This window comes from Pipra filicauda, unplaced genomic scaffold, assembly GCF_003945595.2.
Source record: "Pipra filicauda isolate LSUMZ 115617 unplaced genomic scaffold, ASM394559v2 scaffold265_size1292809_pilon, whole genome shotgun sequence".
Lineage (NCBI taxonomy): Eukaryota > Metazoa > Chordata > Aves > Passeriformes > Pipridae > Pipra > Pipra filicauda.
The window spans coordinates 977,178-995,000 of record NW_024104382.1 but is presented as its reverse complement, the minus strand read 5'-3'; the positions used below and the strand labels follow the sequence as shown (position 1 = coordinate 995,000).

Below are 17,823 nucleotides of genomic sequence, written 5' to 3'. Positions count from 1 at the left end.
CAGGTTCTGTTTTTTAGTTACAGTGGCAAACTCTAGAACTAGAGAGGCATTCCTGCTTTTTTTTTCCTGACTCCAGGAATAACTCATGTGAAGTTCTGTTACATGAACTCATCTCTACAAACACATTCACATTTGTGTAGAGTGTTAGTCTTTCCATGCACTGTTGGAATGAAGTGCAGAAACAACAGACACTTCCCTTCTTTTATTTTACTTAAACAGAGTCTCGTTTATTAAAACTATATTAATTAGCCTGAGAGAGTCTTTTATTTAACTGATGATTCCACTCTCATCACACTGAGGAACAGACAAGCCCTGCTTACACTCAGCTGGAATCCTGCACCACAGTATCCATTTAATAGCTACCACAGACACCTTTTGGTGATGGATGGACATTGGAATGCTCCCCTGTTCCTGTCTTGGAGCAGTTACTTGGCACAGTTTTTCTGTGTTTCTCTGCTTATGCATTTTATCCTCAACAATGGAAATCTGGCTTAGCTACATAGCTAAGTCCTGGAGAGTAAATTTTCTGCTTATTTAACAAATATGATTCCAGCTCTTCATCACTGGTGGAGAAGAGCAGAATGCTTACACTCAGCTGGAATCCTGCACCACAGTATCCATTTAATAGCTACCACAGACACCTTTTGGTGATGGATGGACATTGGAATGCTCCCCTGTTCCTGTCTTGGAGCAGTTACTTGGCACAGTTTTTCTGTGTTTCTCTGCTTATGCATTTTATCCTCAACAATGGAAATCTGGCTTAGCTACATAGCTAAGTCCTGGAGAGTAAATTTTCTGCTCTATAATTAAATAATTAGCTTTCATCAGGTGAAAGAAAGCAGAATATTTCAGAACTTCTCATCAGTATTATGGGATGTGACAACTGCAGCCAAACAGCTGATGGGATTCTGCACAGCCAGAGACTCGAGATCTACCTGACAGCTGAAACAGAGAGGGGTTCTGTGTCTGAGGAGGGGCAGAGCTCCCTGCTCTGTGCAGGTCACACAGGCCCACAGTCCTGAAAGCAATGCAGGGAGACTGCTGTTACTGAGAGTATGGGAATAGTCTTTTTCCTCTGTAGTGGTTCTATTTAAGAACCTTCTTCAATTCACAATTACTGTTATTGATACTGTGTCTCTGCTTTCATCTGTGTTTACATTATAACTCCTAAGCCACTCAGCTATGGAGCATTTCCTTAAGGGCTAACACACTCCATGTTTTCTAGAATTTAAGCAGAAGGAAGAAACCACAGTTAGGTGCCGGAACAACATTCAAGCCAGCATTCAGGAAGATCCATGGAACCTTCCAGTGCGCATCAGGAACCTTGTGGAAATCATACAGAAACACGTGGAAGGTCTGTAAATAAGGAAAAGTTTGTTATTGGCTTCGGGGAGAAAAGATCTTGGTCTAGTCCAGCCTCTCAGTTGGTTTTCTACTTTGATCTCAGTTTGTAGTAAGGCTGTCCTGGGCTCTAGAGAGGAGCAGGCAGAGCGTTATGGTTTGCAGAGTCCTGGTGCTGTATGGTGAAATTGCACCTGTGCAGCAATTCCACAGAGCTTCCCCCCCCTTATTTTATTTCATCAGCCCATTCAGATTGATATCAAACTGATCCATTTCCCTGTGCTTTTAGAAAATGACGAGAGAGGTGCTTGGTATATTCCAAACTGAAATGAATGCTAATCAGCCGCTGCAACATCCTAACCTGTTGCAGTCTGGTTGAGCTGAAATGGGAGATGAAGCTGATGTTTGCAGCCCAGGGCAAAGCACTGGGCAGAAATCACCTCCTTAGGGATTTATCTACAAGTTTCATGGAAGTTAACACAGAGCATGTAGCCAGGAAAATTCCCTGCTTTACACCTTGAGTTTTTGGATCACGAACGTGTCTGTGTGAGTGAGGACTCTCAGAGTAGAAAGACTGGGTGAGGGATTGGGGAAATGGGGAGACTGTTGACCAAACACACCTTCCTTGCATTATGTTGACCACAGCATTCCTTGTCTTCACTGTTTTAGATGGGAAGAATCAGCTGCTTTTGGCCTTGTTAAAATGCACAGGTAAGGGGGTTTCATTTGTTGCAGAACAACAACAGGCATCACAAGTCCCTAAGACAGTTTTATGTGCATTCACGTGCATACATGAGAATGTGATGTGTTGTTTCCTTAGCATTTAGGGGTTTTTGCCCTGGCATTTTATGCTGACATTTCTCCTGCTCTGCATCTAGGCCAGCCTTCCCATGGACCTGATGTCTCTTCTTCAGTTTACATGATTTCAGTTCACTGGAGCCTGCTTGTGTTACCTGGCTGGTTGCTGTTGTTTCAGAAGCACTGTTTTTCTTTTTACTGTCTTCATTTTTTCCTTTGCACAACCCTCCTTCCCAGACAGCCTTTACTGCTTCCTGCTGTGGTGAGAACACGCAGCAAAAATGAGATGTATTGCACAATTTTCTGTGAGACCATGGACTCTGTCATCTTTCCAAGCAGAGCAGGCGTGTGGGGAGTTAGGATTGTCTATACTGAAATTACAACCAGGAGCAGACAAAGACAGGGAGCTCCTAAATACACTGGGGACATCAGGAACCTGTTACCATGCACCAACCCTTGTGCTTGCAGAGCAAGGGACAGGTCTTTCTGAGGAGCCAATGCACAGTCTTTTTGTAATTGTAGCATCTGTTTGATGTCCGTTTGCTTGAAAATGAGGTAATAAATAACTGAAATATGCTGTCATTATTTGACTATGCCAGACTTGATTTCTCAGATTTTCATAGAGTGAAGATGAGAGACTTGTATGGCTCTGAGTTACCTCTCAGCTCCTGCCAGGGCTGATCCATGAGTCTGTCCAAAGCAGCCTGTGGATGGTCAGTCTAGTGACCATAAAGGCTATTTTTACTGATGGCAGATATAATGTGTCCCCAAATGCCTGTCTATGTGTACCCCATCTCCTGCAGCATTTTCATGAACATCCTCTGGAAAGAAGGATGGTTACCCTTAAGCTGAGAACATGGCCCAGGGCCTGGAGTGTATTAGTCAGTCTGTTGTGTTCAGCGCTTGTAAAAATAATCCAGACATTCAAAGCCTTTGGGTGATGTCTTCAGCCTCTTTCCCTGGGGAACTCTGCCTTGCCAAGGAGAGCCTGCTGGAGAAGCTGGGGGCTCCTGGGAAGTAGCTCTTCACTTAGTCATGTGCCTCTTTGGCCTGCAATCCTCTTAAGTGTGACAAGGTTGCTTTGACCAGCATGTGGCTGCCTGGCAGGCACACTGGAAGCAAAGTTAACGCAGGGGAAATTCTCCCAGGAAACATAAAGCAATTGGTACCATATGGATGGGCCCAGTTAATGCATTAAGCATATGGGAAGCCCACAAAATACAGATGGATGGAGGAAGATTAATCTGTAATAGACCAGGAGAGAAGTAAGGACAGAGACCTTTCAATAATTCTTTTGCTTCTGTAAACATAAAAAGAAGGGAATCAGTCCAGATATGGCTGTATCTAAGGAGTTACAGCTCTTTCTAGTCAGAAGAAGGAGCATGCAGATGGCAGAGAGAGGAATAAACAGTTTACTGGACTAGAAAATTTTGCAAGATGCACGTATGCCAGCTGTGCTGTCCTCATCTCTCCAGCCAGGTCACACAGCAAGGGGAGGTTATCTGTTCAGTTGGTGCAAAGCTGAGGCCGAATGTCATGTGCACCCCCACACAAACTGCTTTGTTGGCAGTGAGATGAAAGACAAGTGTACTCATGACTTCTTTGTGCTTCTCTCCCCTTCTCTGGCAGATACTGAGCTACAGCTGAGACGTGATTCCATCTTCTCTCAGTCTCTTGTGGCTGCTATTTGCACCTTTTCAGAGCAGTTGCTGGCTGCTCTCAACTATCGATACAACAACAACGGGGAGTACGAAGAGAGCAGCAGAGATGCCAGCAGGAAGTGGCTGGAGCAGATCGCAGCCACTGGAGTTCTACTGCACTACCAGTCCCTTCTCTCCCCCACTGTGGTAAGATGAAGAGTTGGGGCACCCTTGGGTCTGCTCACACTTGCCTGTGTGATTCTGTGCCACTCACAGCACAGCTAGAGCCCCTTATTCTGGTGGAATGTTCAGACTCTCACTGCAGCAAACTCTGGGCATTCCTGCTGCTGGCAACCAAGTGCCCATATTCCTTATCCTGCCATTTTCATCTCCTCACAAATACCGGGCCCATGGTCACACCAGAACACCATAGGAACTGATCTGCCTTCACATTTGGAACAACTGCTGCATTTAGGGAGGTTTTAAGGGCCCAGCTATTGGTGACACAGGTGTCCCCTGCCATCCCCTGGCGAGGACACGCGTTCCCCAAACGGGCGAGAAAGTTGGGAGGATTGCAGGAGTTGGGACAAATGGACAGTCCATCTCTCAGGTCTGTGGTGCTGGGGTGTGAGGCACCACAGCCACGTTTGTACTGTTCATCTGCACCTAACAAGCACATGAGCCACAGCTACAGGAGATCAGCTGCCATAACTGTAAAAATGCTAAGAAAAAAAGGAGCATAAAAAAGACAGGTAGCTCTGACAGTATAGAAAATGGATTTTTTTTTTTGACTGTGGAAATATTGTAGATTGAATGTGGGTTTTTTTTACAAAATACAATCCAAACTACTTGTGTATGTAACTGCTATTTCTTTTCATTGCATGCAGCGTGTCAATATTTATTTTGCAGTAACTGATCAGCTGTTCTTCACATGTTTAGGTTATAGAATAAAGCTTGGAGAAAGAGATCCCTTCAAACATTCAGTCCTTAAACCTCTCGACTGTGAATCACATCAAATGACACCTAAGCAAGGGGTGGTTAAACTTGTACCAGTATGAGTTAAGGAGTTGTTAGTAATTCCCTGGCTGGGATGGAGCTTATGGAAAGCGCTGCACTCTGCTCTAGGTCTCCTCAACCAAAGCATACCCATAACAATGACACCTTCCTGCCAGGTAATAACCTATTTGTGTGTGTTTCCTTGCTTTACATGCAGAAGGAGGAGCACACCATGCTGGAAGACATCCAGGTCACTCTGGCTGAACTAGACAAAGTTGCCTTCTATTTCAAGCAGCTGGATGAAAGTCTTGTAGCAAGTGAGTATCCTCTGTTTCTTTAAAGCTCTTTTTCGGTTGTTGTATGTTTTATGGGTTAATATCCTCTAGGACTGTGATCTAGGAGACCATGTCAGACCTGGAGAGCACCGGGCAGCTTCTCTGTTGGAGTCCCTCAGTTTGCACTGCAAACACAGAGCATAAAAAGCAAGACTGACAGGGTGGGATGGTGGTGCCTGTTCTGTACTGTGTAGCTGTGGCTTGTGCCTTATCAGGGTGACTTTGTACCTGGGGAGGTGTCACAGATGATGAGCAGTTCCTGACAGATGTTTGTAATTCACCACGTTCCCTGTGGTGAATCCCCAGCTCTCCAGTGTCCAGTGTCCCACCCTGCCAGCTCTCTCTTCATGTTTACTGGTTGAGATGCCATGAAACAACACGGGATTTTAATTATTAACCACGTTTATTGTATTTGCATCAAACATCAGACTAAATCACACTAACTAATATCTTTTTAAGTGTAGTATGTCAGAGCCTGCATTCTCTCCGTAAAGGCTCTCCCTTACTCATCTTATGGTGGAGATGGGAAATGTCATTAGGTAATCTAACAAAGTCTCTTAACAGTGGTTTCACAATTCCCCTGCTGTGGTAAAGCAGTAAGTGTTTTATCTTTATTTCTCCAGATACTCATGTCTTCTACCACATTGAAGGAAGTCGTCAGGCCTTGAAGGTTATCTTTTATCTTGACAGCTACTACTTCTCCAAACTGCCTGCTCGGTTTCAGAATGGGGGAAGCTTGAAACTGCACACGGTGCTCTTCACAAAAGGTGTCTATAAAAAGCTTTCTTGAGAAAAATAAGCTTAACTGATGGTTCTGAAAGGTTCCAAATAAAGAATGACCATGAAGCTCTTAAAAAAATGCGGCTGAGACCTACAGACACATTTAAGAAGCAGGTGCTTCTATTTTAGGAAGACCTGGGGAGTACTAGATAAGGCACAGTCATGAGAACAAGATATGCCTGTTTGGGACCTTTTTATGCTTTCCTCTAATGGCCATAGAGACACTACTGGAGTACATGGATGGTCTGATCTCGTGTGGGATCAGGAGGTGTGCCCAGGCTACAGGGAAGTGTTTTAAAAAGCAAACAGCATGACAGAATCATCTGGACTGGAAATCGACTTGATAAGCAAATATTCCCACCAAAATACAACACAGGACATTTCCTTCAAGGGACCATTAATGGGGAATAGTTGCTGTTAGATAGAAGTGCTTTCTGTGAAGCTCACCTTTAGGATATCACCACTGTACTCCCATATTGGGAAAGGCACTAAATTAGTGCAGTAACGGAATCAGCCTTGACATGATCAAACAGTGACAAAGTCGTCTGCTGAGTAATGAATGAGATGGTACAGAGATAAATAAATGAATTAAAAAAAACACTAAGAACATAGGTTTAGCAAAATGTTTTCTTCTTCAGCTCTAGAGAGTACGGAGGGGCAATCACAACCAGCTGGCTCATCTCTGGAAGAACTCCCGCAGCAAATTAATGGCATTTCACTTGAGAAAGTGCAGCAATACTACCGGAAACTCAGGTATGCTGTGCTTCTGCTTTGCCTTAAAAGACACGGAAAATTTCAGAGCACTCCTTCCTAAGGACCTTAAAATCTAATGAAAAAGAGGTTCCATTCATGATGGGGTTTTTGTACAAATAGGATTTTCGGAGATCCTCATTGTGTGGTAAACTTGTTAATTTTCTTCCCATAGTTAAGCTCGTTCAGGAGTGCACTGTACAGGATGAAATGCCCATTATATTTGCCCTCAGCATTTTGTGCAGAACTAAAATTATTTTTTAAATGGAGATTCAGAATATTTTTTAATACAGGGTCTGTAAATTACTGCCATCACAATGGTTCAATAAGAAAGCAGATCCTCAAGTACCAGATTTTTAGCATAGCTTGCTCAACTGTTTTGTACAAGATAATACACACATATGTGCTTGAACTGGGACAACCAACTAATCTAGTCCTTGCTGGCCTTTTTGCAGGACATTTTACCTAGAGAGATCAAACTTGCCCACTGATTCCAATACTACTGCAGTGAAGATTGACCAGGTATTGTTGCTGTGTTTATTTCTGCAATAAATTCTCTCACAGAAGTGTTATTTCAACATCTCTAAAATCCCAGCTGTGGGATGCCTGTATGGCAGATCTGTACAAACCCAAACAGCATTTTAAAATGTTCCCTACCCTGAAGGGGTGAATTTCTCTGGAGCTTGGCTGCAGTTCTTCTGTTGAGAGGAAATTGTGCAGAACCAGCTTAGACACAACCCCTCCCTAACTTGGCACTAAGGAGGCTCTGGGTGACCCTGCCTGCCCCTCACCAACACGGTGGCTGAGGCCAGACAGAACAGGCTCATTTTCCTCTCCCACAGATGCATGAAAATGAGCAAATGTTCCATTTGGAAGTTACACTTTGTTCACAGTTAAACCAAGAGGAAAATGATGCTGCCCAGCATCTCATGTACAGGCAGTCTGTCTAACAGGGTAGGGCACATATGTGGATATCTGCAGGTAAGGCATGAAAATGCTGCTGCAGGGAACACAAAACCAGAGACCACCCTTGCAATTGCTTTGGAGAGGATGTATGTGATTTGTGGGAACTGCAAAGAATCACCCCGAGCCTAAGTAATTGTGTTTTGCCACTTCCAAAGTTCATGTATGTTCTGATTAGTTGTTCCTGTGTGGGAGTTACTCTCATATAGAATATTGTGCTTACATATAGGATAAAGGCTTGTACATACAAGTGAAGGTGTAAATATGCCACTGACTATGTTTGTATTGCTTTGTTCAGCTCATTCGCCCGATCAATGCCATGGATGAGCTTTGCAGGCTGATGAAGTCTTTCATCACCACCAAACCAGTGCAGTCAGGATGTTCCAGCAGTCCCACATCAGGAGCTGCCTTGCTGCCTGTGTCCTCTGAGCTCTGTTACCGCCTGGGAGCCTGTCAGATCACCATGTGTGGCACTGGGATGCAGAGGTGAGGGTTAAACCTGGGTCCTGCTGCTGTGGTGAGAACTTCTGTCCTTCCTAGAGATTTGATTCCATTCAAAGCAAAATAAGGTAAATTTTAAGGGATGTCATAAGGACCTAAATCTACTAACATCTTTACTTTGGGGTAGGTTGTGACTATTAATACTTTTGTTAATAATTAGTATTGACACACAAAAGTTTTTGTGTTTCAGTGCAACAACCAATGCAACTGAGTGATCTGAGAGCACAGAACTTGCTGTCTTCAGTCACATACTGAACATGTAGGAAGTTGCTCAAAAATAGTTTTAGAATCTTGAGGCGTGCACATGATTTTTAAACACACTGTTCTTCCAGTGTCTCAAAAGTGAAGATTCATTTGTGAATCCTTTTAAATGAATTAATGCAGAAGAGCAGTGACACACAGCCTTGTAGTAATGATGCTGAGACTCCAACAGTTGCAGTATCTAAGTATAACAAGACTGGAAATGTAGGACTGAGGTAATTTAATAGTTTTGTAGGTAAAAAAAACTAAGCAAGTGAAGTAACCAACTAGCAGAGCAGGTAAGTGTCCTGTACATCCATATTTATATTTTTTCAAACTGATTTGTGATCTCCTGTCTCGTGTTCCCTCGCTCAGGAGTACCCTGAGTGTGTCCCTGGAACAAGCTGCCATCCTGGCCCGCAGCCACGGCCTCCTGCCCAAGTGCATCATGCAGGCTACAGACATCATGAGGAAGCAAGTGAGTATTTGGCTGTGGCTGCTGCATCCCAGGGACATCGTGGCACAAACACCAGGTTGTTTTGGTGGGCACTGTGTTTTGTGCACTACAAACCCACGTAGCCAGACTTAGGAATTTATAACCTTACTACTGTCTGAATTGTTACACCTGTGTTTGACAGGAACAAATGAACATTTGCATGTATAGCCATTACAGCAATTAAAATCTGTGCCTCAGTATACATTATTTAAAATGTGTGCCTTGATGGATAGACTGTGCAGCATACTTAAGACAATTTCAGTACAGAAAAAACCCAAGTCTCAACCACAGTGTTAAATAGTAGATATTCCCTAGTGCTAGACAGCAGTGCTTGTAAAATGCTTTGGGACTAATTCCGTCCTTTAAGTAAACACAGATGACTAATGTATCCACCCAATGGATTCCAAATCTTCTAGAAGTAGTTAATGGATTCTCAAATAGGAACCATACTCCCATTACAATATTTTCCCCTAAGGATCATCAGCTCTATCGATACTGTTAGTACCATAAATTCTCTGTTTCCACAGGGACCAAGGGTTGAAATCTCTGCCAAGAATCTGAAAGTGATGGACCAAATGCCACAGTGTGCACCTCGGTAGGTTATTATGTATTATGCATTTGCTCTGAGTGCTGGTTTTATGTTTCTGGAACAATTGTGGAGTTCCTGTTATAACCAGAGATGATCTTAGTAGCAATACTGGAGAAAAAAAAAGAGGAATCCTGTTCTTCTTTCTCCCTGTACTAAACTAAGTGCACTGTAGATTAATCAGCTTTGCTGCTTGCTATTTGTGCATCATCAACTTCAAAGACTTTCTGCATTTTCTGAATCAAACATAGCTGATCTTTTTTGAACTGTTGCTGTGAATTGGCAAAGATAAGGATTGACAGCCACGTGTGGAATGCTTAGAAAGAAAAACTCCTGAACAGCAAGTCTGAGTGCAGATATGCAAAGATAATCCATAAGCTGATACCACTGTGTGCTTACAAGAGCCTGATGGCTGAGTTCTGGCAGAGCAGGTTTGAGAGCAAGTGCTGCCAGTCAGAGGAACCCCACAGTAATGCAGCCCTAAGGAGGGTCTGTTGCACAGGCTCTGTATGGGTTTGTCTAGAAGGCAGCTTTGAAAAGCTCTGTACATTTGTGAATCCCACTGCACCGAGAGGGAGCTCGAGATGTTCACCTCTCTCTACAGGAAAAGAACACCTTTATTTTTAAGAAAAGTATCTCTGATCAATTTTTTCCAATTTCACCTCTCAGCAAAAGAATGTTCTTTAATAAACCATAACACAGCATTTCCCCTCAATGGCAGTAACAAATCATCGTGGTTTAGATGACAATATGTACAGAATCCATCTGTACAAATATGGGAGAACTTCTGATTTTGTTCATTAATGGCATTGTTTACATAAAGGCAAACCAGTAACTGCTATTTCAAAATGGAATAAAACGATGCTGTTGGCTCCTGGACCACGGCCCCAGTGCCATCCATCAGATTTCCACAGGGAGGTTATTTTGCCTTATTAACAGCTGTATGTTACTTTGGTTCCATTTTTATGACCATAACAGCATGTTACATTCAAAAAGAAATAGCTTTACAAACAAATCAGAGGATGATTTGTTTGTGTTGAGTGTGTTCTTTTGAATACACTCCAAATCACAATGATAAATTCCAGGGCTATTTACTCGGGTTATTTCAGGGCAATAAAGCTCAGATATGTGTGTTCCTACCGGGTTTCATCATCATAATGGGAAATAAAACTGAGCATTAAGTTAAAAGGAGATCTGGGGAATTAATATTAACTCTCAGGATTGTACTACCTAACACTGAGGTTTGTCAAACTCTCTAATAGGAGTCTTGAAAGAGAAGTTATAAAAGACTTGGTTTTATTCAGATGAAAAGAAAACAGCCAAGAAAAAGCTACCACAAAGTCGTACATGAATGACAAGTCAACATGTGCTTAGGTTTAAGCACTGCTCTCAATTTGCTAATCTTGTGACTCAAAAAACTTCTCAGAAAATATGATTATTAATTTTAAAGTTTGTTCAACCATGTCAACAAGCAAATATGTTCTTTTATGTGCTTGGTATTCCAATTGGGAGGGAGCAGGAGGGAACTTTTTTGTTCAGGTAAAATGCTGAACTGGGTTTAAAAACCAAAGGAAATAGAAAAAGAGAGAAGGGACTGTTGAAGACCCAAAATTAAAAGGGAGTGATGGAAAGCCTCAAACAATGTTGTAAACAATGATTATAAATACTTCAGTTAACAAATCACTAGAGGCACTTCTAAATTTGCAATGGTTAAGATTAAAAATAATGATATTCTTGATATGGCATTACTTCTAAAAACTGCAAAATGACAAAGGAGCTGCTGACTCCCATATACGATGGCAGTAACCTTGTTATTATCCTTGTGATCTTTAATTCCCTCCTCTTCATCTGCCCCAAAGGCTCTATAGGTTGTGCCAGCCACCTACAGACGGGGATTTATAGAAGTGGGAGCCACTCGTGGCAGCACCAGGGGAGCAGCCCTGCCCAGGGCCCCACCAACTGCACCTGCTGGTGCTGCTCTGGCTGGGGGAGATGGACCTGCTGCCCCAGGCCCCAGGAACCTGCCTTTGAGCTCCTGCAGCACGTGCAGGATTCTTGTGTTTCTTTGACTTCTTGAAGAAATTCTTGGAACAGACCCCACGGGGCGAGGATGGACGGTGCTGCCGTTTGCCGGGTGCCTGGAACAGTGACCATTGTTCTTCAAGGAAGTGCAGTTTTACTGGTGGCTTGTTTCTGCTGCCACCTGAAGGTTGTGGACTTGGGGGTCTGGATTGGTTCAGGAAGTGCTGGGGGACACGTGTCTCTCTCCCTGTGCTGCCCTGGCAGCCCTGGGACTGCCAGCAGGATTTTGGTCGACATCCTCGTGCAGTGGCTTCAGAAACACCAGTTTTTCATGAACTGACCTGCACTTTTGAACAAAGAATAGCACAGTCTTTGGTTTATTCAAATATCAACATAAAGAATTTCTTCTGGAGTCATTTTCCACTTCAGCCCAGTGAGAGCCAATCTCTCTATGCTGCAGAGTATACATTCCATAATACTTCTTACCATTACTTCATTTTACTTACTGTAGCTTCCAGGTTTTTGATTAACTTTTTACTAATGCCCTATGATTATATACTCTGGGATACAGTGCTAGTGAAGAGGAGAGATTGGGAGTGAAGGATTTTAAAGGAATCTTTACAAAGGAAAAAATACAGTCTTATAATCTGATTATTTGAACAGATGTAGTTTTTAAAACAGGTCAGAAGAACTATACTTATTTATGTGGAGTGGAATAATATGTGTTTTCGATCATGTTATTATATATACAAGATTTAAATAAAAATTATATTGTTTAAAATGGGACCAATATGCTGGCAGTTACACAGCTACTCCCAGTTTACTGAAAAAAAATCTACATTATTTAAAAATCTTTCAATATTTAAGTAGTCTTTAATACAGTTATTAAAATGTATTAGGGATGCTTTTAAGTTAAAAGAAAAAAGGAATCCTGTAAATAATGTACTTTATTTTTTCTCATTTGAAAAGTTGTTCTCCATTCTGTCAGTATTACCCTAAGCACAGTAATTTTTTCCAAATTACTGGCTGAAACTAATCAAAACATGTCAGCAGTCTCAGGATAGAAATAATGTTCCTTTGGAGTGAGTGCCTTAACATGACCACCCCTCCCTACCACAGCAGGTGTACAGGAATCTCCCCATTGCTCCGACTCTCTGCAGCCTCCTTTGAACCAGCTCCCAGTCAGGAGATGCAGGAGTGCTTTGCAGTGATGTATCTTCTAGAAAATAAAGGCTTGGGGGGGTTATTTTTGATGTTGTTTGGTTTTTAGTTGACTTCATTTTGTTTTAATAACATCCAAACCAACTCAAAACCTAAAATTAGACTTTTTCATTTGGACGTGAAGGCCTCTTAAATGTTTTCGATCCTCTCTTCAACACAAAATGGCTTATGACAATTTGGGGGATGCAGATTGTTCTGAACCTTGTTCCTTAATTTTTAAATATTTTTTTTCTTTTCACTCACAGACTGAAATAATTTTGGGGAAGGAACATGTTTTGTTTTGATCTCTTACTTTTAACTGTTTCCTCTGACCTACAGCAGCCTCTTTAGATCCTGGTGCTAATAACGCAGAGGTCATGGGCTCCATCCTCGTTATGGGCCATTCACTTAAGAGTTGGACTCAGTGATCCTTGTGAGTCCCTTCCAACCCAGAATATTCTGTGAAATATTCAGCTCTAACCTGTTACAGGGAACTAGGACAGCCCATGGATTGCCAGCTGTGGGATCCAGGGGTTTGGTGCTGGGTGTCCATTCTGGATTGCAGCCAGATGAGCAGATCACTATTTCAATGCACTTTCTTGTTAATTTTGGGAGAGTTACTCTTACCATTTACTGTTTGAAGAAGAAATGGATGTTTCTTCACTGAATCTTCAACTTAAAATGTACTTAGTATTATAAGAACTGTAGGAACACCCAGAAGTAAGAAGGAACACGTGGGCCAAGCCCTGGCTGTGTCTCCATCAGCTCAGCTCCGTGGAATGGCCTGGGCAGGATCCTGGCCCACGTCTGCAGCCACTGCCAACACAAGAGATGCAGAGAAGGGTATCTAAGGGCATTTACACTGTGCACTGTTTTACACTGAAATGTATATGTAATTCTCACTGAAAACGTGATAGAAGTTTTTATTATTAAAAGCTGGTTTATATTATAAGGAAAAGAAGGTATGATCTTATTTTCTGTTACCCCCTTCAGTTTCTTAGCTCTAAGTTCTGTTGAGCAGTTTAAGCTCTGCTACTTGTATGGAATGGTGAGGAGCCTGAAGTTTAAACAGTAAGGGGAGAGCTGGGTTTGATATCAGCTCAAAGTGGCAGTGTAGAGGTGAACTCTTCCTGTTTGTGCAGCCCCCTACAGCTGTGGTTTCACTGCAGACTTCCTGTGAGGGTAGAAAAGAAAACCTGTTTTGATGCTGTAAAACTGTGGGGTTTGAATGCAGTGCTGGAAAAGAACAGATTCAAGTGGAAAAAAAAGAGGGCAATGCACAACGGAGCCCGCAAGCAAAGAGGGATTAGGTCTGTGGAATTCCCAGGGCTAAAAGCAAAGTAAGAGTCAGGCCTGGCACAACTGAGCAAGTACAGATTTCATAGATTTGGAGCATCTGATACAGTGGATGTGTGGAAAATGTGGAAAACAGTCAAGATGGAGAACATGGGAAATAGCAGCATGATGATGTGTGTAAGCAGCTGGCTAAAGGAAAAAAGACAATGCTGAAAAGAAAGTGGAGTTGGGTGGCAGCTGCAAGTGGAATTTCTTATGTATATATCTTGTAACTGAATTTGCTTAACCACTGCATTTGCATTGACCACTGCAGCACAGATCTGAGCAGGCTGGGGTTGATGCTGGGTTGGGAGACACTACTCTAGCAAAGGATCCCAGTACACACACAAAAAACCCCTGTAAGACTTTGAATGCTGAAGGGGATGAAATGAGGGGGATTGAATTTTGCAGTACAAATATTAGCTCATGCACTCAAAGATTGAACAAAATGTCTTGCTGTATTTCTGGTTAATTGATAATAAAAGGACCTTGGTCATAGAGTTTGTCACAAGATGATGCAGAGGCAACTCGATAGAATCTTGAAAGCTCAGCCTGCACTAGGAGACAAATGGCCAGCTGGGATGGTGAGGTATTCACACATATTGGCCCTGTGCTGAGGCCAAATAATTAATTAATTATGTGAAAATGGGTAGCTGGGTGTTGAGGAAAAGAGGAATCTTTATAAGAAAAAGATAATGAGAAAGGTAAAGACAGTTCAGTGTAAACATAAATACAGCATGAAGGAAAAAAAAAGGGGTACCAGGGATCAGGGATTAATTAATATTGGCTGAAAATTCTTCTGGACCTGAGAAACGTTTTTCTCCAGTCAGGCTCTGTCAAAAAAAGTGACCTCAGTGAAGGCTGAGGTGGTGCCTGGCTGAGGGGGACACGACCCAGCTCTGCCCTGCCCTGCCCAGCCCTCCAGAAGCTGCTCTGGCTGTGAGAGGGGAGCTGGGTGAGTAGTCCTGCTTTTCTCCTGGCCTTTGCCAAGGTGCAAACTGCTTTTCAAACCCAGGCTTTGGCCACCTGCCAGCATTAGACATTTTCCTGTTCCACTCTTCATTTGCAGACTGAAATACTGGGATTTTTAGATGAGAAACCACAGCTTTAGACAAATACACATCTCGTTTCCATCTGGAATAAAAAACATTGAAAAGTCCACCTGAACTCTGGCAAATTCTTTTTCCTCTGTCATATTTTCTTATCAGCAAATACTGCTAATTAGGGAATATTTTGAGCACTGATTGTTTCACGGTTCTAAAGTGATTTGAAGATTTAAAACACTAAGCCTAATAATTGGGAATTTCAATGTAAAAAACATCTGAAACAGTCCTACTTCCGTGACAGTTCATGTGTATATTATTTCATCTGTCCTAACACTTGTCTTTATAAATGTCTGGCATAGTTTCTAAACACCTGGTCATTGTTAATGGCTAAAATGGCAAAAACCTCAACAAACAGCTCATGAAATCAGCTTATTCACAAAAGCACACAGCCTTACTGATAAGATAGCATTGGTTAATCAAATTACCCAATACAGTTTGTATCCAAGGCTAGTGTTTATGTAGCACCAGTGTTTAAAATATGAAGTTCAGGTTTGCCATTCAGACAAGTCTGCAGTAGCTGTTCATCTGCACAGGGAAGAAAAGCTTTCAAACAGCAAAAGGTATTTTTCCCACCTTGTAGCATGAGAGCCATGGCTTTGATTAGCACAAGAAACCACTGCCATGCCACTGAGTTCTGAGCCTTCTGCTCCTTCCTAGGCACAAGTCCTTCCTGTTTCCCCTTAGGTAACACAGTACATACAGTGTTGATGGGGCTGTCACAGCATCACTGCACCTCATCACCAAAGGACACTTTCTTTAATATAAACTGAACAAATTCTCGTGTCCTTGCATTAATTTCTGTGTTCAGCCTCAGCAGGCTCCACTGGTTATACTGAGTGATTCACATTTCCTTTCTACAGCAGCCTGGGGAGGGAATGGGGAACTATTTGTGTGCACTGGTACTGTGAAGATTCAAGGGAGAAGAATTGTTAACTGCTTTGAAAACTGATGGTGCTTTACGTGTATAATATAGTTTTAATGACTTGAAAAAACAGGAAACTAGAAAAAAGGATAAACATCACAATGACACATAAAAATTTCTGCTTTTATTTCCCATAAATAATTGAGAGTTGTTGGTATAAGAAAAGGGAACTGAGTGTATTTTTTATGTACTTCCTCTGCCTTGTTTCAGCATTCAGAAGTACTGTGCACTAATACCATCAAGGAATCTAGTAAAACATCTCTGTTTTCATTAGGGAAAAAGAATAAACTCATATTTGTGTGTAAAGTTTCTCTAGACTTCCTTAACTTCAGCAGTTTCTACTTGATTTGAAGAGTATCAGAATTCAGCACATAAGTAAACTTTAGGTGAATAATATTTTAAAACTGTGGTCCTGGCAAGAGGTTATTCAATTGTGATTGCAGAGTAGCACCTTTCACTTTGTTAAAGAATATCACCCAGTTTACCATTGTTAATTGAGAATATTGTTAAGATCCTTCCAATTGTCAGCCTTTATACCCTGAGAATCAGGCTCTTGCCCACTCTTGAAATCAAGTGTACCAGAAGAAAGATTTGTTGGTACCTGGATCCTAATCAGCTGAAGGGGTTTCACCTTTGTGTTCTGAAGCCCACACTGGCATCAGTGGTGAATTAAAGAGAAAGGACCTGATTATTTTAGAACAAAAGGCTCGATTTTCGTAGTTAAGCTTTCACAGATGTTTCCAGATGAGCCAAGATGAAAATCCTTGCACTGATACACCACCACAGGACAAATAACTCCTTGAAGAGGACATGCTTTTTGAAAGGCCTTTATTTTTACCTTGTGTACAAAGGGTAGGAATGGCCACAGTAGTGTTAGGCTTTTGAAAGTTAATCAATCATCAGCTAGAGTAGCTCAGGTAAGATTGAACTCAAGTACCATCACTGCATTTGCACCCAATATCAGTGACCTTGTCTGGGCTGGGGGGACAATTCCAAAATGACACAAGGTGGAGGGTATGTTTTTGCATGAAACAGAACTTGTCATGGTTTTAGGAAAATGTTCCAGAGATTATATTTTTATATCCGTTCACGGGATTGGCATTTTCAAATGTTTTGTAAAAGGAAAAATATGTAGAGAATATTTTAGAGGGTTTTCCCATTTAAGTTTGAGGGATTTTACTGTACTAATAGTGTTATATTTTTTGTCATGTTTCTGTAGTTTTAACTAAGTACATGTATCCTGCATAAAGATAAAAGTCTTAATGTAATTTTTCAAATTCTTGTATTGTCTAATCCCTGCTGTCATTTTATCATTCCTGCTCTGTGTGTGTTTGGTTTGCTGGATGCTCGTGTCTGTCAGAGCTGAAAACAAGCCATTCCACAAATGCTGCCCAGCCTGGCAGAACAATAAGCCCTCTATCAGATGGGATTCAGAGCACTCCTCCTGGGTTTGGAAGGCTGAAAGGTATCTGCACAGGATGCATTTCTGTTGGGCTGTTGAGAATACTTGGCCTCTTGCTTTAAGCAGAACCTTTTGAACTTGAAGAAGATTGAGAAAATAAAAAGTACTTGGTGGTCAAATCCTTTTTCGTTTTGTGGGATAAGGGACAATTAAAATAGTTCTTTACTTCCCTGAACAACCTGCATCCTGTCTTTATTGAGCCTGAATTAAAGAACTAAATCTCTTTCCCCTCTTCTGCAAAAGGACAAAAACTGGACCCAGAAAAATGCACTGTTGCCTTTCATTCCCCCAGCTGTGCATCTAAAATTTCCTAGTGCTTTATCCCAAAGTCTAGTGATTGCCTGACAGCA

General features: G+C 41.9%; 1 protein-coding gene across 2 annotated transcripts in view; it reads left to right on the top strand.

Moving 5' to 3' along the window:
* PREX1 (phosphatidylinositol-3,4,5-trisphosphate dependent Rac exchange factor 1) overlaps window positions 1-17,592 on the top strand; it is a 146,335-nt gene extending 128,743 nt beyond the window's left edge. For both annotated transcript variants that reach the window (XM_039382335.1, XM_039382334.1), the window contains exons 30-40: window positions 1,226-1,354; window positions 2,011-2,052; window positions 3,769-3,986; window positions 4,993-5,092; window positions 5,734-5,877; window positions 6,529-6,643; window positions 7,096-7,162; window positions 7,902-8,089; window positions 8,720-8,822; window positions 9,368-9,435; window positions 11,286-17,592. In XM_039382335.1, the coding sequence (XP_039238269.1) occupies window positions 1,226-1,354; window positions 2,011-2,052; window positions 3,769-3,986; window positions 4,993-5,092; window positions 5,734-5,877; window positions 6,529-6,643; window positions 7,096-7,162; window positions 7,902-8,089; window positions 8,720-8,822; window positions 9,368-9,435; window positions 11,286-11,328 (1,217 nt within the window). In that variant the 3' untranslated portion in view covers window positions 11,329-17,592. The remainder of the gene's footprint in view (window positions 1-1,225; window positions 1,355-2,010; window positions 2,053-3,768; window positions 3,987-4,992; window positions 5,093-5,733; window positions 5,878-6,528; window positions 6,644-7,095; window positions 7,163-7,901; window positions 8,090-8,719; window positions 8,823-9,367; window positions 9,436-11,285) is intronic.
* Window positions 17,593-17,823: the final 231 nt, after the last annotated feature.